The following is a 22808-nucleotide window of genomic DNA, read 5'->3' as shown; positions in this document are numbered from 1 at the left end:
ATACAGTATGACGAACAGTGGAGTCCAAAAGTCTGAGACCACATTGAAAATATGTCTCAACATCTGATTTAAACCTGGAAAGTTTTCAAAATGTTTTAAAAAAGGAAAACAAAGAAAAAATCTGTCTACTCCTTTGTACAAAATTTCAGATTTCCTTGTTTCCATTAATATACACAATACACATTTTAAAATCTTGCTGGGATAACATGGATCATCAGGTTTGGTACAAACTTGTGGAGTAAGCAAAAAAACATTTTAAAATTTAAATTCTTCTTTTCACTAAAATGTATGCAAATCTATAGTAGAACAAATAGTAATAGAACAAATTTATTAAATTAGAATAAATGCCAAAAAGAAGCATTTCCACTAGTGATTTCAGACTATTGGACCTCACTCTGTAAAAAAAACACTAGATTCAGTTTTGTGTTTTTACAGCTCTTGAAACCATTTACTTGCATACAGTGGAGACATTTACTTTTTTGTGATTATATTGAGGACTTGTTGAAGTTTTTAATCGTTTAAGTAAGCTTTCCTTTACATCTTTTGTCCTTAAGCAGTAAATGAGGGGATTGATCATGGGTGGAAACAGGCTATACATCATAATAATGACTAATCGTGAATCAGTGCTGAAGTTGATACCAATATTGCTAGACAAATAAATAAAACACCTGGGTAGGAAATAGAGAGCAATTATGACGAGCTGAGGACTGCAGGTGGAGAAAGTCTTCAGCCTTCCTTGAGTGCTTGAAATTCGCAAAACTGCCACAAAAATGGCGCCATAAGAGAAAACAATATAGGCCAGAGGTCCAAGCAAAACAACCATTGCAAATACAAAAGCTGGAACACTGTATAGAGCACGATTAGTGCATGCAAGAGATGTGATAGAAATGTGATCACAGTAGCATTGTATGATTGTGTTTTCTGCACAGTAAGGGAGAGGATACGCCCTTATTACCATCATTAAAGGGCATGTATGTGCTAGCACCCATCCAATAAAACAAAGACTGAGAATGCTCGACCTTGTGACTATATTAGGATATCTTAGTGGATTACAAATGGCTACATACCTATCAAAGGCCATTATTCCCAGGAAAAAAGAATTGGTTGATCCAAAAAAATGTACAAGATACATCTGAATGAAGCAACCAGTAAATGAAATATTACCAGCTTGGAACCAATATTTGGAAATAATTTTTGGTAAGGTTGTGGTGCTAAATAATACATCACTTACAACCAGGTTTAAAATGACATAATACATGGGTTTATGAAGGCATTTTTCTAGAGTAAATAGTGCAAGAAATGTTCCATTCCCCACTAAGATACAGACATAGACAAAGAGCAATAATGCTGCCATAGCGCCATGGTAACTTGTATGAAGCCCAGGAAAACCGACAATGAAAAAGTCCTTAATATAGCTAAGGTTTCCAGCTGACATGCTGACCTGATGACTGTATGAAAAAGATAGAAGACAGAACTAGATTAATATAGACTGAGATATGCCTTTTATTTTATACATTTAAAATATTAACAATAATATTTGGCTTGAAATCACAGATATCACGCATTAGAATAGATCAGATTACAGATTACAGCATTTCAGAACAGCAAGGCATAACAGTAAATTAATGTATTAAGTTTAATTTTATAATTTTAAGAGTAAAGAAAAGTTATATATTCATCTAGGAAATATTGACAGAATTTCTTTTGTGAACCATGCATACTGCTAATACAATCATGATTCAATAACAGTCAAAAAATTTACTTACAATATGTCTTAATATGTAGTCTATTCACACTCTTTAAAATATGTTGCAGCCGAAGATATTTAAGGAACATGAATGTGATTTTTTTCCCTTCTAATTTAGGCGGGGAATTATGTGGTTGGTTGATGACACTGATCATATACCACATGCATTGTTTGCACAGGCAAACTAACCAATGACCTACTCTAATGAGGTACTCTGACTTGCCTACATTACTAACACTAATCCAGAGAGGAAACCATCACCAGCAAACAGTCCAAGAAACTGCACTACACTGTATAAATGGACTGACAAATCAGGGCCTAATTGAAAGTCATTATAGTACTCAGGACTTATTATATTCAAACTCACTTATTGTTCACTTAATTAATTATCTCACTTATTATTTATAGTCTCTTTAAGTTTTTGTTCAATAAACATAATGTTAAAAAGCATAACAACTACTACCAACTATTTTAACCCTGAACTAAAGAAAGGGGGCATTGATGATGCAAGCTTCAAAATATTATATTCTACTAAATCAAGAAAAGCTTTAAAAAGAAATCTTGTTTCTTTATTTTTTTTCCTTTCTTTTTATTTATTTATTTATTTAATTTTTTGTCTATATATTGCTGCAGATAAATAAATAAATAAATAAAATAATAATCTTTAATTTCTTCTAGTGTAATTACATGGTCATTATCCAAGGTGTTTTAATGTCTCAATTGCCCTTGAGATTTACATTTTCATCAGTTAACCAGTAACATTAAGAATAGTGTAAATGTATTAAATCAACAAGAAGACAAATCCATTAAACATAATAAATAACAGGTTGTTTGCTCTGGCAAGCAAACATTTAGTATGGTGATATCACAGAGTATACTCTATTGAATAAACTGTGTTGATTGCCCACAATTCATTATTATTCATAATTCATTTAATTAATTAATGAGAAATGACAGTTAAAAACAAATTATATATATATATATATATATATATATATATATATATATATATATATATATATATATATATATATATATATAATTTATTTATTTTTTATTTTTTACACAGCAGCCACTCCACTATAATGGTGCTTAACATGTTAAATTTGATAAATGTTCTCCAAATTCCTCTGCATCCCTACTGTATACTGTCACATGCTGTATTGTGTATCATAATGTCCTGAGTATTTTGTCATGCATGCAGATGATGGAATATAGCTTAACTTGACTGCAGAAACTGAAATAATAGATGTATCAATGCTACTGTATGTATGTTGTGACCTTAGTAGCAACAATGGTATTTAAAAGTGCATAGCTGTATTTTTGAGATTGCTTGCATGTGTTTCCACATTATTCTTACAGTATAATGAAGTTTTAATTTGAAAATTTAACGAAAACAAAATAAATTCAGATCCTTACTGTAGAATTTGAAGTAACTTTTAATTATCAGTCAGACAATATAATAAATTTTATTATTTAAAAGTTTTTAATATAGCCAATCTTTATTATTTAACGCTTTCGTACGTACCATCACACATATGTGACATTTAATAACTGGGCCCCGCAGAGTAGCGTCACACATATGTGTTTCTGCAACAGCCTGTTACGTTACAAGCTACCAGATTCAAATCGGCTTTCGCACCGACACAGGCTGTGCTGGTCAAGCGTCTGTAATTTATATTCACTCAAACAGTTACTCATACAGTCTTTTATACCACAGAATAAGTTTATTTTATATACATACATCCAACTCGTTACCAAAGTAGCACAATTAAAAGTTTACAGTTCTTATACGCATCAATACATCAAATGCGATCTTCCTCCGATGTGTGCTGCCATTTGTTTACAGTTAGTAGCGGTTGCCATTCATCAAACAAACAGCTACTCAAAGAGTCTTTTCAAGCACATAATATGTTTATTTTTTGTAACAAACAGCCTAATTGTCACCAAAGTACCATGATAACAGTTCACAGCTTGTACGTATATGCACAGCCATCATATCCAAATGCGATCTTCCCATGCACGCAGCCACATCTGCTTGTTATTAGGTGCACATGCGATTTTCATTAACACAAACAGCAACTCAAACAGTCTTTTCAGGCATATAATACCTTTGTTTTCTGAAACAGACAGCCAAACTATCACAAAAGCAGCACGATAACAGTTTAAAACTCGAATACTCACGATGAAAACATGCAGATAGAGCGTGATTATCCGATGCACGCAGCCAACACACACACACACACAATGTCTGAGAAGTCAAATAGCACATATAGGCACTATATACCGGACTGCTGATATTATTTGTTCATTTGTTTTTTTCAGCTATAAAAATGAAATAAATAAAACAAATACAGTACCCATTTGTTCATGTTTACTATATTATATACAGTAATTTATTTATTTTTTATGACAAAAAATTTAAATACTTGTCTACACTCTGCCCACCTCTACCGGCTTTGCAGTGTCACCTGCAAAAATAACTCACTCCAGGGGGCATTGGAGGGGAATTTAGACCCTACTCATGAAAAGGTTAAGGGACTGGTATCAAGATAATTGTTAAAATGTGTAATCTCATTATAATTAACAAAATGTAGGCTACATGATGGTGACTCTTGGTGCATTTATTTTAATAATCTCTCCACTGGGATTATTTAGAAGTCTCTAGATTAATCATATCCCAAGGGGATTAACCAGCTAATAGTTAAATAAAGTTTGACGAAGTCCCCATTGTACAGCTCTGTACCTCTAAGGTGCATGTGTTAATGACTGATACTGTAGCAATAATTTAGCTTTTTGCTTAGGTGACTCGAAGTTGACTATGGGAACAACATTTGTCTTGAATGGCTTGCTCTTATTGGACTTGTTGCATGAAATGTTTAAAACAGGCCATTAGTGGCAGTTTGCATTGCAGGACAGGCTTACTTAGAACTAGGCCTCTGTCACTCTCTCTCTCTCTCTCTCTCTCTCTCTCTCTCTCTCTCTCTCTCTGTCTCTTTGATGCTTTCTCTTTTCTTTGTTGTTTATTTTTTAGATCTGCCATATATCCCTCTGGACCTTTACTGGGTAATTGCTGGGTGACAGTCAATTGGAAATAAATGGTAAACATTATAACAGTTACTGTGTTGTTGCTTATACAGTCAGTCATTAACATCCAAAAAGACAAGTCTCTTTTCCCCAGAGTCCTAATTTGCTACTTGTTATTCTTAATCCCTAAAGCATTCTGAGCGTTCAAACTGCAAGCAGACCTCCTTGACAATCACTGAGGGAACAAATGCTCTAAACAAAGCATTTGTAACATGAAACTCCCTGTATGGGTTTGTTTATCACACATTATCAATGCAGTCATGTACACACACGTACACATTATGGCTTATTACATTCTTTGAGATGATTAATGTCTTTTGATAGACAAATAGTATGTAAAAACCTGATTTTACCCAGAAACACTTGTCCGCATCATGTTTCTCCATATAAATTATCCTTACAATCTAAAAAATTAACCCCATTTATTCACATTATTTAAATAATTGCAAAAGACAACATGATGATAAAGTTTATTTGATATATGAAATATAAATGAACTTACAATTCACTTCCATTGTAAGTGTCTCACTGTAACCCATATTTTTGCTTTTTCAAATAAAAGGAAGTATAAGTCAAAATAACAAATTTTGGTAATCAATATTATACCACAAATGCTTCAGATTAACCTTAACTTTTATTGAACCTGGAATATTCCTTAAATTTACTGTACATTTTGGCAATCATGAGAGTATAAGGAATTGAAACAGATCCTGTGAAGCTTAATCTTTGCACCTACAGACAAATGTGTAGTAACTAGAGCTAATTTACTTACCTGAAGTGTTCATAAATGGTAACTAATATGAAACATTACTGTACTTACCAATAGTATATACATGGTAATTATGTTGTACCTCCAGACAAGTGTGGGGTAATAGCAGGCACTTCCTTATGGTATATGTACATGGTAACTTATACAAAACATTACTGTACTTACCAATGGTATATACAAGGTAAATATGTTGTACATATAGACAAATGTGGCGTATCTGTATGTACTATGCATATTACAAAGGTTAAAGAGCTGGTAATTTCTATGTAATGGTTATGTACAATGGTGCACTTTATTTTACAGTCCTATTTCCAAGGAATTACCATGGACCTACTAGTGAATATACCTACAGTAGTAGTGTCATATACTGTATGTACCGTGGGTATTACAAAGGCTAGAGAATTGGTAATTCATATGTAATGGTTATGTACAGTTGTGCACTTTATTTTATGTTATATTTAAATATAACACATTATTTACAAAACGGTACTTTTTATTCACTTTTTTTAAATAAAAGATATACAATTTGTGCATTATAGCTACAAGGTGTGCACAGTGCCAGATCAATAACAAATGGAATGTAAGGGTCAGGAGATTTTCCTTTCCAAAATAGAAATTAAAAAATATTGTGCTATTGTGCATCATTGTGTTGCAATGTGCTCTGTTGATATATAGATATATAGTTGAAGACAGTGACACAGGAAACCAATTAAATGGAACAATTCAAATCAGGTCAAGCCAAATGAACAAGCAAGAGCATTGAATTCACAGCTTAACAATTCAAACTAGCTCCAAGACAAACTGTCATTACCTGTAATGACAACAATATGTAACATGTAATTCGGAAAGTGCTTTAAAAATGTCTTCATTCATAATCCAGGGTATTTAAATTTTACTTCAAAATATCTGCTTAGAACATATAATAATAATGTAATACCTGCTTTTGACTTTTCATTAGGGCAAATGATTACACTGGTAGATACTCCTCATGAAAGATGTTATGGTAAGTGCATTAAGTTAAACAGGACTGAATATAGACAAATCAATGCTTGATGATGGAATATAGAGAAGTACATTAAAGTTTACAAACGTATAGACATAAATATAAAAGGTTTTATGAAACTAAAGCTGTCACCATAAGCTATCAATCATTTTACTCCTCTATTCCTATTATAAACTAGAATCCAGGGCTGCCTCTGATGTAAGCCTTGTGATCTTAGTTATTATATTACTACTATTATGACACTATACTGAATCTCTGTTAAAGATTCAGCTGTGATCGCTTGTAATTTTCTTCCAGCAACAATAAACAAACTGTAAATATCACCTAAACATGCTCATAGGCCCTGGCCTACACTTTTAATAAATATGTAGCTAAATTTGTAACAAGAAATAAAAGGTCAAATAATTTCATACATATAAGTCTAAAAAAAATATACAGTAGGATTACTGTACACATTTAATTTTCAATAAGAAATAAATAAAAAAAAAAAAAACAGGAAAAAAATTTTAATAACTTAAAACTTTCAGGCCTTCTTTTTGGACTAATAAAAAGAAGAGAAGCGTATAAAATTATGTGTGCATGCATTGGTGTTGACTTTGATCTACATTATGTGATTTGATCTTTGTGATTTATTGTGCCAAAAGACATAATAAGTGAAAAATAAACCTTTAAAAATAAGAAAGTTAAAAAGATGTTCATAAAGTTGCAGTGTTAGGTCACAGAGACATTGCTCTTGTTTGTATAAACACAACTTCCAAATCATTTACAATACTCAAGGTGAGGAGTGACTTCCTCTGTTTTTCCCAGGTGTGAGAGCTGTTTCACAATACATCAACATCTATAATGAGGGCTGCTCATTAACAGGTGAAGTTTGACAAACAGATGAACATAAACACTTTCAACCTTTCAATCAAAGGTGATGCAACTCTTGCTAAAAGTTTCAAAACAAATGCACAAGACCTCTAAACTGAGTAGTAGAAAAAACATCAATCATTAACGATTATCATCTTTTATAGTAAAATAAATTGGAATACTGTAATTTACTTATTCCTTATAATATATTTCTGATTTGCCACAATACATATTTAAAAATACACAAGTAAACATGTATTATATCAGTTGTTCTCAGCTGGAACTTCAAAACCCAGATTTTACATTGGACATCGACAGGGGACCCAACACAGTGCTAGATTTGTTTATAGTACAAAAGTAAACATAAATGTTCTTAAGCAAACAATGAAATGTAATAATATTACAATTAATTGAATTGGCCCAACAACATGCAAAATTGTTACCATGACTTAACATAAAATGGCAACCCAAAAGCAGACAGCAGGGAGGAAACAATACTAAGTCTAATATATATATATATATATATATACACTGATCAGCAACAACATTAAAACCACCTGCCTAATATTGTTTATAGGTCCCCCTCTTGCAGCCAAAACAGCGCCAACCCGCATCTCAGAATAACATTCTGAGATGGTATTCTTCTCACCACAATTGTACAGAGTGGTTTTCTGAGTTACCATAGACTTTGTCAGTTCAAACCAGTCTGGCCATTCTCTGTTGACCTCTCTCAACAACAAGGCATTTCCATCGACAGAACTGCCGCTCGCTGGATGTTTTTTGTTTCACAGCAAACGGATTTAAGACCTCGTTCAACTTTACGATGTGTCAACTGTTCTTTTGCCTAAGAGCAGTGCATGAGTAGGCCAATATGTTTGATAATACTAATAATATGTTTTATTTGTAAAACATAGTACTAAATAGGGTTTACAAAATGCATGGCTTTTGGTGTTCAGGAAATTGACATTGACAATATGCATGCAAGAAATTGACAGTGAAACTGTGGCAGAAATTGTCAGTATTGGTCAAAATGCCAACAAATAAACTGCACATGAATAATATATTTTCAATCGGTATTGTAGAATTGACCTAAATCACAAATGCAACAAATTACTGAATGCATGCAAATGCATATTTTAAGTGTTAACCTGGGCAATAATCATTACAAATTATTACAATTAAATTTCATCAAATCATAAAATAACAATAAAAAAATATTTTTAGTTATAATCATCTGACTACTGTACATGTTGCCATTTTTTTATTTATTTTTTAATTAACGTTTTGTTCATTTTTATTTTTTTACCTTGTCGGATTAAGAGAGTTTCCTGAGGTTCAAAAGTTGAAGGGTTAAAGTTGAAGAAATCCAAAATAAAGTTCAAGAATTGGTTATAACTGAAATATTTATCTGTGTGTTTATCAGAAATAGCCTATTTCATAACCAAATATTGAACTGCTTTTAATATTATCAATGCACCTAAATACCGTGAAACCGTAATACCGTGGTCATTTTTGTGACGGTTATCATACCGTGAAAATGTCATACCATATTTCATTGACTGAAACAAGCTCTTTCGAAATGAACACATCGAGTTACACCAAAGTGTCAGTCAATTCAAGTCAGTTTAATATGACGCAATCATGTTTGAACAAGAAACCTGACACAGTGGTGTTAAATCTAAATTAATTGTATAAATAAAATGAACAGCCTCTGTAACAAGGTAAATGGAAAGGAGGAGGCGAGAACCGGCTTGATAATATAAATAATAGTTTAATCATAAACTTAACCAAAAAGACAAACACACACACAGGTGTAGGACAGCTGTCCGTAATACTCTTTCTTTCGCACTGCCGTCTCCAGTCGGCCCTTATGCCTCTTGGGCTAATCAGCCCAATTAGAGGCCGGGTGTGCGGAATCACAACCCGGACCCGCCCTCCACCCTGCTACATTCCTCCCCCGTTCTCTCAGGCCGGGGAGCCCCCAGCATGACGTACATCCACCGGGGGGGGGGGTTGTGCCTTCTGCCCCGTCTGCTGGCAGGTCATCCCCGTCTACATGGATCAGGGGAGGGGACAAAGGGAGGGAAACAAAAAAAAAGGTGGCACCTACACGCCATAACGGCGATCATGCCAAATTAACAAAACATTTCAAAAGAGAGGGAAAAGGCCAACACGGAGTGGCAGCGGGAGAGAGAGAGGAGAGTGAGAGAAAAAAAAAGAATAATTTACTTGCTGGTTCTCCGATACGCCATAGTCCGGTCCTTGGCCACTCCTAGTGGATGACAGACGCGCCTCCCTTGGTGGATCGGAGGCAGTCCTCCGGTCCCTAGCGGATGGAACGCCCCGCCACGTTTTTGGTGGATGGTAGGGGTCTCCCCTGCCCCTGGCAACGGTAACCACTCCAGGCGGTTGGTTGGGAGCCCCTCCTCCCCTCGCGGTCGGCGGCCGTTCCTTCGCTTCCAGGCAGCCGGCTGATGGCCGCGGCTGCTCCTTTGGGGTGGATGGTAGCGGCGAGTACTCTACTACGGCGCATCCCTCCTCCTTCCCGGGTTTCGGCACTAGTGTAACACATGAATGGAAAGGAAGAGGCGAGAACCGGCTTGACAATATAAATAATAGTTTAATCATAAACTTAACCAAAAATACAAACACACACACAGGTGTCGGACAGCTGTCCGTAACTCTCTCTCTGTCGCACTGCCGTCTCCAGTCAGCCCTTATCCCTCTCGGGCTAATCAGCCCAGTTAGGGGCTGGGTGTGCAGAATCACAACCCGGACCTGCCCTCCACCCTGCCACAGCCTCCAAAAGAATGTTTTTTTCTATTATTGTACCTGTTTTTCAAAGAGCTAAAAAATCTTCAGAAATTTAAGTGACTTGCAAATGGCCTGGCAAACTACTGTAGTTTACAAAGCATTACAACATGCAAGTGTTTCATCATTTTATTGTGTTGTCAATGATCTCAGGAGATGTACCAGAAGATATATATTTGGATTCAATGACACATACTCTATATCCATTGGATAGTGGAATGCTGTAGGATGGAATAAAATTGTACTTACAGCTGAGTAATTTAAAGTAGCTCATAGGCAACACGGTCATTATTTAATCAGGCTCTTAAGCTTTGTGGTTATATACAGGTCTGTTATTTAAGTATCATGTTTATGCCGATGTACATATTTCTATGATTTAAAAATAGTTATGAGAGTAATATGGTACTCTAGATTTGGGAATATATATGAAGGTTTTTCTTGTCATTCTGTTCATTTCTATCTTCAGCTTGGGCATAACACCAAACATGAGTGCCATAAATGCAAGTTTTTCCCAGAATATCTCCATTGTTCATCCTGAATACTTTTTCATCACTGGACTTTCAGGTATACCATACAGCAGTTATTTCTATATTTTCCTGTTTTTCGTTTATTTTGTTGCTGTAATTGGGAACTCTGTAGTCCTTTTCATTATAGCTCTTGGCCGGAGTCTGCACAGTCCAAAGTACATTGGTGTATTTAACTTGGCCTTGGCTGACATTGGTGAAACCAATGCACTGATTCCTAACATGATGAGAACCTTTCTTTTTGAGTCACAGTACATCTCCTACAATGGTTGTTTGGCAAACATGTTTTTTGTGTTCTTCTTTAGTAGTACACAATGTCTCACTCTTGTTGTCCTGGCATATGATCGCTTCATTGCAATTTGCTTGCCACTAAGATACCATGCCATTGTTAATAATACTATCATGTCTTTAGTTTTTTCAGCAATATGGGCTTTTAACGCTTTTCTGATGGCCTTGACAGTGTATTTTATCAACCGACTTTCTTTTTGTAAATCCAATGTGATACAAAGTTATTTTTGTGACCATGGACCTGTATATAGATTGTCATGTAATGACAATAGCATTAATTATTTTATGGCAAAACTCAGCACAGCTTTATACCTTGTCACACCATTGACCATTATAGTCCTGTCTTATCTTGGCATTTTTCTTGCCTTAAGTAAAATTACAACTTGGGAGGGACGCTTTAAGGCTCTGAAGACCTGTGTTTCTCACCTTTTGTTGGTGGGATCACTTTTTCTTCCCCTTACATGCACTTACATTGTTGCATCAACTACGTCTCTCTCTCCTAATGCAAGAGTCATCAGCACATCTCTGGCAAATGCTGTTCCACCCATGCTAAATCCTATCATTTATGTTTTAAACACAGCTGAAATCAGAGACTTTATTAGAAAAATGTTTAAAAATAGATCTCTACCAATTAAGAGTATATCAAATTGACTGCAATTTTGTTCTCTTTTAACCATTAGGAATTAAATTGCTTATGTCATGAATGGATTTTTTGTAGCAAATAATGTGAATTTATTTATGTGAGTCCCGCTGATGTCATGTGTCTGAGTTGCACATCTTGTATCCTTATTTACTGACCATAAGACAAAAACTGAAAAGACAAAATGTTTTCACAAGGAACTTGAATGATGTTTGTGAGCAGTCATTAATTATGTTTCATGTTACCCTAAAGTTTCAGCCAACCAAATGCTGTTAACGTCTCATCTTTTACTAGTGGGTCAATTCTAATATCTGTATTTTGCCTGTCATTTGTTGTTTTTACCTTTCTTTTTTTTCTCGTTACATTAATGAATAAAATGTTTCATTAACCCAGATGCACACATATTTATACACATACAATGATTGTTTCTGGCTTAGGGATAGTTCACCCAAAGATGACAATGATAAAGTGGTTGTTAGATTATGACACTGGCATCAGAAGATTTAAAACTGAAATAAGGTAATTGATTTGTTTTTTTCTTTTTTATTCCTACCAAACATTTTATGAAATACTTTAATGAAGCAGTATTAAAACAAAACACTGCCATTTTCAGCATTTCATTAGTCAGGAAATGTTTTTAGTAGGCCTCGATCATGTCTAGAAATGAGCCCTTGAACTGCAAAAAGTCTTGCGAGAGTTCAGCATGATCACATGGGATGTTGGCATGTTGTTTCCGAGAGTGCCAATACCCTAGGATCAGCCACATTATGCCGACTTACTGACAAGCTGGCAATCTTCCATCACACGTTTACATTGGCTCCGATGTGTTTACATTCTCTTGTCACGCAACCGGAAGCGCATTACATCAGCAGCTTGGGAGACCCGGATTTAGATCCTGTGTTGAAACCAGTAAGCAATCGATTACCATAATCAGTGATGAGTACAATTTGGAGGTGGCATTTTTCACCATTTTACATCACATTTTTACTCCACTGATAGTTTAGGTTGGGGGGGTACGGTTTATAAAATGTGGATTCCTCTTTACTGCATCACAGCCTATACAGTTGAAATCTACTCACTTTTGGCGACCCTCTGTGGACTTAAAACCTGGAAAATGGATCTCACGCATGCCCATACGCCAAAAAACACTTGCCGCTCTGGCCATTGGGGGCAGTGTTTTGAATTTCAGTAAGCACAGACAGAGTTTGGTAATGAAAAACCAACCTAATGGTTCCGATTTCACTGTGAGACCAGTCTGGAGAGTTGCATGTGACATTCATAGCCTTTTTACTGTGTTTATTGAGTTTATTTGGAGTCTCACATAAACCCTACCCCTACATCTAAACATAATCTTCACCCTACCCCTATTTCTAATTTGTATCGGGTCACCACTGCTGAGTGTTGTTTTCAACTGTGAAGTTGTTTCTACAAAATTATTTCATTTTATCAGAATCATAATCAGCTTTATTGCCAGGTACGCTTACACATACAAGGAATTTGTTTTGGTGACAGGAGCTTCCACTGCACAACAATACAATACAGCAATAAGCCAGAGATAATAATAAAAATAAAAAAAAAGAATAAGAATAAGAATAAAAATTGGATAGAAAATAATGTATATATAGAATACACAATAAGACAAAATATACATACACTACCCGACAAAAGTTTTTAAACACTCATTCTTTATTATAATTTTTTTTTTCCTTCACATTTTAGAATAATAGTAAAGTCATCAAAACTATGGAATAACATATATGGAACTATGGAAATTATGTTGTGACTAAACAAAATCCAATATAAATCAAACCTATGTTATATTTGAGCATCTTCAAAGTAGTCACCCTTTGCCTAGAATTTGTAGACATGTACTCTTGACATTTTCTCATCCAACTTCTTGAATTATCACCCTGGGATGCTTTTTAAACAGTATTGAAGGAGTTACCATCTACAGGTGCATCTCAATAAATTAGAATGTCGTGGAAAAGTTCATTTATTTCAGTAATTCAACTCAAATTGTGAAACTCATGTATTAAATAAATTCAATGCACACAGACTGAAGTAGTTTAAGTCTTTGGTTCTTTTAATTGTGATGATTTTGGCTCACATTCAACAAAAACCCACCAATTCACTATCTCAAAAAATTTGAATATGGTGACATGCCAATCAGCTAATCAACTCAAAACACCTGCAAAGGTTTCCTGAGCCTTCAAAATGGTCTCTCAGTTTGGTTCACTAGGCTACACAATCATGGGGAAGACTGCTGATCTGACAGTTGTCCAGAAGACAATCATTGACACCCTTCACAAGGAGGGTAAGCCACAAACATTCATTGCCAAAGAAGCTGGCTGTTCACAGAGTGCTGTATCCAAGCATGTTAACAGAAAGTTGAGTGGAAGGAAAAAGTGTGGAAGAAAAAGATGCACAACCAACCGAGAGAACCGCAGCCTTATGAGGATTGCCAAGCAAAATCGATTCAAGAATTTGGGTGAACTTCACAAGGAATGGACTGAGGCTGGGGTCAAGGCATCAAGAGCCACCACACACAGACATGTCAAGGAATTTGGCTACAGTTGTCGTATTCCTCTTGTTAAGCCACTCCTGAACCACAGACAACGTCAGAGGCATCTTACCTGGGCTAAGGAGAAGAAGAACTGGACTGTTGCCCAGTGGTCCAAAGTCCTCTTTTCAGATGAGAGCAAGTTTTGTATTTCATTAGGAAACCAAGGTCCTAGAGTCTGGAGGAAGGGTGGAGAAGCTCATAGCCCAAGTTGCTTGAAGTCCAGTGTTAAGTTTCCACAGTCTGTGATGATTTGGGGTGCAATGTCATCTGCTGGTGTTGGTGCATTGTGTTTTTTGAAAACCAAAGTCACTGCACCCGTTTACCAAAAAATTCTGCTGACCAGCTTTTTAAAGATGCTGATTTCATTTTCCAGCAGGATTTGGCACCTGCCCACACTGCCAAAAGCACCAAAAGTTGATTAAATGACCATGGTGTTGGTGTGCTTGACTGGCCAGCAAACTCACCAGACCTGAACCCCATAGAGAATCTATGGGGTATTGTCAAGAGGAAAATGAGAAACAAGAGACCAAAAAATGCAGATGAGCTGAAGGCCACTGTCAAAGAAACCTGGGCTTCCATACCACCTCAGCAGTGCCACAAACTGATCACCTCCATGCCACGCCGAATTGAGGCAGTAATTAAAGCAAAATGCGCCCCTACCAAGTATTGAGTACATATACAGTAAATGAACATACTTTCCAGAAGGCCAACAATTCACTAAAAATGTTTTTTTTATTGGTCTTATGATGTATTCTAATTTTTTGAGATAGTGAATTGGTGGGTTTTTGTTAAATGTGAGCCAAAATCATCACAATTAAAAGAACCAAAGACTTAAACTACTTCAGTCTGTGTGCACTGAATTTATTTAATACACGAGTTTCACAATTTGAGTTGAATTACTGAAATAAATGAACTTTTCCACGACATTCTAATTTATTGAGATGCACCTGTATATTGGGCACTTATTGGCTGCTTTTCTTTATTATTTGGTCCAAGTCATCAATTTCAGAAACTTTTTTTTTTTATAACATTTTAGTTTTGTAATTAAATAAATTAATATGGTGGCACAATTATATTTTTGTCTTCAAAACCAATCTCAAACATTTTAGCATACGTCTTCAGATCAAAAGATTTTTAAGATCATGAGAAACATTTCAGTCAAGTGTTTCAAAACTTTTGACCGGTAGTGTATATATATATATATATATATATATATATATATATATGTAGTGCAAATACAAATCTGTTATATACAGTTCAAGGGAATGTAATGGCAGATGAGGTAGGATGTATTGGATAAACATAAAAAGACTAAACTGTGTATTGCACATAATTATTGCTCAATGGGGCAGTTTTAACTGTTCATGAGATGGATAGCCTGAGGGAAAAAACTGTCCTGTGCCTGACGGTTCTGGTGCTCAGTGCCCTGTAGCGTCAGCCAGAAGGCAACCTTTCAAAAAGGTAGTGGGCAGGGTGAGTGGGGTTAGAATGATTTTTCCAGCCTTTTTCCTCACTCTGGAAGTGTACAGTTCTTGAAGGGAGGGCAGGGGGCAATCAATAATTCTCTCAGCAGTCTGTAGTCTTCTGATATCTGATTTTGTAGCTGTACCAAACCAGACAGTTACTGAAGTGCAGAGGACAGACTCAATGACTGCTGAGTAGAACTGTATCAGCAGCACTGGCGAAGGAAGTACAACCTCTGCTGGGCCTTTTTCACAATGGAGTCAATGTGTGTCTCCCACTTCAGGTCCTGTGAGATGGTAGTGCCCAGGAACCTGAATGACTCCACTGCTGCCACAGTGTGGTTTAGAATGGTGAGGGGGGTCAGTGTTGGTGCAGTCATTTGTATACAGGGAGAAGAGTAGTGGGGAGAGCACACATCCCTGGGGGGCACCTGTGCTGATTGTACAGGTGCTGGAAGTGAATTTCCCTTGTCTCACTAGCTGCTGCCTGTCCATCAGAAAGCTGGTAATCCACTGACAGATAGACATGGGAACAGAGAGTTGGTATAATTTAGTCTGGAGAATAGCTGGGTTGATGGTGTTGAAAGCCAAACTGAAGTCCACAGAAAGGATCCTTGCATAGATCCCTGATCTGTCCAGATGTTGCAGAATATGATGCAGTCCCATGTTGACTGCATCCTCCACAGACCGGTTTGCTCGATAAGCAAAGTAAAGGGGATCTAAAAAGGGTCCACTGAATCCTCCGCAGTCTGCCCATGTGAAAGGCCTGAATTTACATGGCTTTGTTTTTGCAGGCCTTTCTTTTATTAGCATACTTTACAAATTGTCTGAAGCCATTGTTTTCTTTTATTAAATTCAGAAATAATTAATAATTTATAACACATCGACAAGATGACATGCGGTTCCGATGCATTTTCACAATATTTTATGTTGAGACAAACTTCTGGATATATTGCAGAAATTAAAAGGTGCTGAACTGAGGCCAGGTTCTTCTACATAAAGCAATCTACTGTACGTGCTGGTTTTGGAAACAAGCGTCAATCCTTCATAAAATAATACAATGATCTCAAGAGCATGATATGCAGTGTTATCGGGAAACCTATGGAGGACCAAATGTAACAATATTAAAAATAAATAAACAAAAAATATATTTTAAAGAAATTTAATAAATTAATAAAGTGTACAAAAAAATAAAATAAATACATTTGAAAATTTGACATGAATGAGTATTTGCAATTTTGTGTCCTTATTTATGTATTTTTGTATTTATGTATTTCCACATTAATTTATTCCACATGTATTTATTTCTACATTTATTTATTTATATATGTTTATATTTCCATATTTATTTATTTCCACATTTATATATTTTCACATTTATTTATTTATATATTTATTTATTTCCACATTTATGTATTTCTACATTTCTGTGTCTGTATGGATGGAATGAGACGTTGTGTCGATGTAGTGACACTAGGGGTCCCTATACGAAATGCCACAACTGGCTGAACTGTGTTACGTGAACTGGCGGTGTGTGACGGGCAGACCACTGTGTGCTAGAGCACCAGGCCGACACGTTGCCTCCCCCAATTCAGTTAACCGACTGGGGCCACCAGGTCTACTTTGGGGGGGGGTGTCACAGAGACCACACCCCGGCCGGGGGGGGGGGGGGGTATTTTGAGTGGAAATACGTCACATGGTCTTGCCGAGCTTTGTCGGAAGTATGTCATGTGGAGAAGTTCCATGGTAGGTCCTACCCAACTGGGGAGGAGTTTCTACAAACATGGTGATTGGGGCAGAGAAGCCTCTGCCCAAGGAAGACGCAGTTTACCAAGAGGGAAACGAATTAGCAGAAGATATATGTCACAAGGGGTTACCTATGGGGAACCAACACATGCAGAGCACCTACCCCAGTACAGGGCTTAGTTAGCACATGTACTGAGCCGGCAGCGAGTTTCTCCGCAAATTCATCTGCCACAGGGCTTGGAGGAAATCATCCAGGGAACACAATTTGTGAACACTACTGGGAGTCAACAGCGCATGTCTTCAGCTCAGGGGAGGTGAAAGGCGCTATGCATAAGTGATACACCTGGCCAGCTGTCCCGGACTTACCTGCTTGTGCCTGCACTACACGGGACGAAACCGGTTCCACCCGGAGATTGTAGAACCTCGCAAAGGTGTTGGGTGTTACCCAGCCTGCTGCTCTGCAAATGTCTGTTAGAGGGGCACCACTGGTCAAATAGAATGGTAGAATGGACTCATAGCCCTGTGGGGGTGGTATGTCCTGGGCGTGTTATAACATTGTTATGGCGTCACCGAACACAGCAACATCAGGGCTGGCCCTGCCTCCTCCTGGGGCAGCACTTGCAGGTTCACCACCTGATCCCTAAAAGGGGTCGTGGGAACCTTGGGCACATAGCCAGATTGGGGTCTCAGGATCACGTGAGAGTAGCCTGGACAAAACTCCAGGCATGTTTCGCTGACAGAGAACGCTTGCAGGTCTCCTACCCTCTTGATGGAAGTGAGCGCAGTCAGGAGGGCAGTCTTCAAGAGAGTGCCTTAAACTCAGCTGACTGCAGTGGCTCAAGAGGGGCTCCCTGTAGACCCTGAAGAACTACAGAGAGGTCCCATGAGGGAATGAGGTGTGGTCTGAAGGGATTCAACCTCCTGGTGCCTCTCAGGAACCTGATTATCAGGTCGTGCTTCCCTAAGGACTTATCGTCCACTGTGTCGTGATGTGCCGCTATAGCGGCTACATACACCTTCAAGGTGGAGGGGGACAGCCACCCTTCCAACCTCTCCTGCAGGAAGGAAAGCACCGACCCGACTGTGCATCTCTGGGGGTCTTCGAGTCGAACAGATGCCACTTCAAGGCATACAGACGCCTCATAGAGGGGGCCCTAGCCTGAGTGATCATGTCTACCACTGTGGGTGGTAGGCCACTTAAGTCTTCCACATCCCGTCCAGGGGCCAGACTTGGAGATTCCAGAGGTCTGGTCGCGGGTGCCAGATGGTGCTCCATCCCTGAGAAAGAAGGTCCTTCCTCAGGGGAATTCGCCTGGGGGGGGCTGTCACGAGGAGCGAGAGGTCCAGGGGGCCAACTGTGTGCCAGCACATCTATACCGAGAGGTGCCTCAGTCAGGGCATACCAGAGCGGGCAGTGGGAGGATTCCTGGGAAGCGAACAGATCTACCGAGGACTCAACTGGGCTCCCAACTTCAGGTGCGGTCACCCAGTCGCAGGCCGCTGCGTGCTTGCCTGGGCAGCTGTGAGCATCGGGCTGGAGTGAAACCCTCCACTTCCCACTGAACCCACGAGGTCGTGGCGGGCACTTTTCACTGCCCAGCCCCGGTCTCTGAGCTCCTCTGCTCTCACTACCCTCGATGGTGGGGCTGCCAGGGGGTACTCTATGATTCCCCAGGTGGATAAGGCGGTTGCAGTGCACCTGTGCCCGCAAAACGTGGCACTTGGTGGAACTCTCCGAGACTCCCGTCCAGCGCCTGTAGGTTTACGTCGTCTCTGATGACTAAACTTCACGCCATGGCTCTTCTGCAGGTGCACCAAGCCAAGGTGCTAAGAGAGCTGCACAAGGGTAGGCCAGACCGTGCCTTATTCCCTCATGGGATCTCTCCGTGGTCCTGTGGGGCCTGTGCGGAGTCCCGTTTGAGCCCCTAGAGTCATTTGAGCAAAAGGCACTCTCTTTGAAGACTGCCTCCTGACTGCGCTAACTTCCATCAATAGGGTAGGGGACCTGCAGGCGTTCTCTTTCAGCAACACATGCCTGGAGTTCAGTCCGGGATGCTCTCACGTGGTCCTGAGATCCCGACCTGGCTATGTGCCCAAGGTTCCCACGACCCCGTTTAGGGATCAGGTGGTGAATCTGCAAGCTCTGCCCCAGGAGGAGGAGGACCCAGCCTTGGCATTGCTGTGTCCGGTGCGTGCTTTACACATCTATTTGGATCGCATCTAGAGCTTTAGATGCTCTGAGCAGCTCTTTGTCTGCTTTGGAGGACAGCGTAAAGGGAGCACTGTCTCCCACTGGGTCATTGACGTCATCGCTTTGGCATACCATGCCCAGGACATGCCGCCCCCCTTGGGGCTACGAGCACACTCCACTAGGAGTGTGGCAGCCTCCTGGGCTCTGACCAATGGCGCCTCTTTAGCAGACATCTGCAGAGCAGCTTGGCGGTTTATGTACGCTACATTCGCTGTGTTGTCGGTTCGCACCAACACATGCTCGCCCTGCACCATAGTGGAGAGGATGCCACTGAACCGGGGCGGGCATCTGGTGAACTGGATCGCGTAGCAGAGGCAAATCATCCTGGTGAGCCACCGCGAGGGGCAGGAGAGCTCTAATCAGGCCTCCAGTCTCCATAACAATGGCACCAGGGGGACGACTGGACTTACTGTGCCCGGGCAGGGTGGTTCGTGGCAAGGCAGAACAGGTGCCCCACCTGGAAGACAACCCAGGGGGGACGTGCTGCCTGCAAGCCCGCAACAGTGGACGGTGACTGGGGCAGGCGAGCGGCCCCAGAGACCAGCACACTTACCTGTTCACCGGCTGTCTCTCAATGGAGAACGAGGGAACAGGAAGTGCTCTGTTCGGCTGATTGACCGGAAAGACTTCCAGCGCCTGGCCGTTACGAGTGCGCTGGCCCAGGGAATGAGGAAACTGCTCTTTTATTGACCATGTGAGAGCCAAAGCCCAGAGGGCACTCGGCGATGTCATAGTCACCACACGCTGGCCCAGGGGCGATGGTGGGGCTGGAGAGATGTCCTGGGCCAAACCGGTCATGAGTGTTCACCTCATCCCTGGGCGGGCCATGTAAGGACCACCTCGAAGCCCGTCTGGGGTTCTTGGGGGCTGGCTGATGAGCAGGTGGAGCCGAGGATCTTTTTCTCTGAGGCCGGAGTGCGGGCTCCAATGGTACAGGAGCCGGGGCCAGCACCGCAAGGGAATGGTTCTGGCGAGAAGCAGGTGGGGTGTGGGACCTCGGTGGCCTGAAGGCAGCCGGGTCGTGCCGCGGCAGGATGTGTTTAATTGCCTCGGTCTGCTCTCTCACCGTTGAGAACTAATGGGCGAAATCTTTGACAGTGTCGCCAAAAAGCCCCCCTTGGGAGATGGCCGCATCAAGAAAGCAGTCTTTCTCGGTGTCACACATCTCCACAAGGTTAAGCCACAGGTGCCACTCTTGGACCATAAGCATGGACATCGTCCGCCCCAGGGTACGTGCCGTGACCTTCGCCGCAGTGTGCAGTTCCTGCATCAGCCCTGGGTCTGTCCTACCATTGTGCAGGTCTTTTAGCGCCTTGGCCTGGTGGACCTGCAGGATGGCCATGGCATGCAGGGCGGAAGCGGCCTGACCCGCGGCCTTGCAAGCCTTTGTCATTAGAAAGGAAGAGAACTTACAGGCCTTGGAAGGGAGCCTTGGTCGGTCACGCCAGGTGGCTGCGTCCTGCAGGCATAAATGCACCCCTACGGTGCGCTCTACCTGGGGAAGCTCATCATATCCCTTAGCCGCTCTGCCGTTGAGGGTAGTCAGAGTGGACGAGCCCGGGAAGCATGTACGGGCAGTAAAATGTGCCTTCCATGACTTCATTAGCTCCTCGTGCACTTCCAGGAAGAAATGCACCAGGGTCCAGAAACCAATCATCCAGCCTCAAATGCTCAAGGCAGGGTGGAGGGTTCCACTTCAGCCCAATGTTCGCAGCCACCCGGGCAAGCATGGCTGCCATCTCAGCATCCGCCTCATCCTGTGCTCTACCACCCGTGGTAACCGAAATAAGCCTATAACACATGAGAGCAAAGTATGTGTGTGTGGGAAAGGAGTTACACGCACAAAATGGTGGACGTGACTCTCGTGGAAAGTACGTCACATGAGATTTCCGGCCAGAGAATATGGCCGTGAATGTGGGCTGAGAGAAGCCGTTTAATGGCATCTGCCCGTTTACCTGTGTCTCTGCTTGTATGAAAATTTAGGGACAAAGCTGAGCATTATCACCAAGTTATTTACTAGCCAAATGTGTTTGCGGGTATTTTTGTGAGGGGTCGCATATGTGTGTGGTTAGTACGAGAGAGAGAGAATAAAGTGGCGACACCGAAGCCGGTTTTGCGATCGTGGGAGAGAAAGCAGCTGCTAGTTTATCACTCAGAGACGCGGTGAATGGCTTGTAAACCGTCCCGCGGTCTTTGGTTCTTTAATGGATAAACTCAGTGTGCCGGTCTCACCCGCGATGGTGGAAATACACAACAGTCCAACATGATTGGACTACAACACAGCAAAATCTAATTCGTGATAACAGTATGTTACATTAATACCATAAGTATTATTAGCAGCAATGAGCGGACTTGGCAGTCCATAAACTGTACAAACAATAACCTTGATACACAAGAATAACACACTATAATATTCTATCTCTGCCAAAACGTAAACCTCTTCTACTCACATGAGGATGCAGGTAGAATATGTGTTCTTCCGTCGTTTGACTCCAACTCGAGGCTCGGGTGATGACGGGAGGCCATTTCCTCGCTCTGTCGGAGGGCGATATGGCTGCTGATTCTAGGCGGGCTGGTGGAGAAATCAGTGATGTTGACTCGGTGAAGAGGGAAGAGAAATCTTCTTTCTTCACTTCTGCAGGCAAACAGATGAAGATGCGGATTGCTCGGTTGTCTCCGTTAGAGTGTTCGGTGGAACACAGAGTAATCTCAACTCGTCCAGCGAGATGGAGATTTTATGGCCACAGTTTCAAGTCATACATTGCTTCCTTGTGCAACGAGGCTACACCTGAGAGCAGCGATTAGCTGCATCTACGCACGGCACGCAAAGCTGCTGGAAGCGATGCTCAGAAGGATCTCAGAGGTATTTCAACTCCAGATGACATCATGGTTTAGGGGCTTTCTGTCGTGTGCCTCATCCAATAGGAGTTGAGAGTTTGATCCTTTGGAATTTCACTCATAGGTGTAAAGCAAGGCTTTATGGGATTTGTAGTCTGTTTTAGACTCCCTTTGTTTGATATTGGAGTGATTGTTATCAGTAAGATTTTATGACTGTGTGTGTAGG

At 40.2% G+C, this 22808-nt stretch overlaps 2 protein-coding genes across 2 annotated transcripts; one reads left to right on the top strand and one right to left on the bottom strand.

Annotated features, from left to right (window-relative positions):
• Nucleotides 1-448: 448 nt before the first annotated feature.
• or30bt1 (odorant receptor family 30, subfamily BT, member 1) lies at nucleotides 449-1435 on the bottom strand. The gene has a single exon (XM_051665494.1). The coding sequence runs from the start codon at nucleotides 1433-1435 to the stop codon at nucleotides 449-451; it is 987 nt and encodes a 328-aa protein (XP_051521454.1).
• Nucleotides 1436-10748: 9313 nt separating this feature from the next.
• Nucleotides 10749-11732, top strand: LOC127422155 (olfactory receptor 1M1-like). The gene has a single exon (XM_051665493.1). It carries the CDS (start codon nucleotides 10755-10757, stop codon nucleotides 11730-11732), a length of 978 nt encoding a protein of 325 aa, XP_051521453.1. The 5' UTR covers nucleotides 10749-10754.
• The last annotated feature ends 11076 nt before the right edge of the window (nucleotides 11733-22808 follow it).

The sequence above is a fragment of the Myxocyprinus asiaticus genome, chromosome 31 (genome assembly GCF_019703515.2).
Source record: "Myxocyprinus asiaticus isolate MX2 ecotype Aquarium Trade chromosome 31, UBuf_Myxa_2, whole genome shotgun sequence".
In the NCBI taxonomy this organism is placed as follows: Eukaryota; Metazoa; Chordata; class Actinopteri; order Cypriniformes; family Catostomidae; genus Myxocyprinus; species Myxocyprinus asiaticus.
Note: the sequence above shows the minus strand (reverse complement) of the source record. Positions and strands in the feature narration are given on the sequence as shown.

What these genes read in the sequence shown, in the direction of transcription:
- or30bt1 (XM_051665494.1), bottom strand. Translation starts at nt 1,435, where the DNA reads ATGTCAGCTGGAAACCTTAGCTATATTAAGGACTTTTTCATTGTCGGT.
- LOC127422155 (XM_051665493.1), top strand. Translation starts at nt 10,755, where the DNA reads ATGAGTGCCATAAATGCAAGTTTTTCCCAGAATATCTCCATTGTTCAT.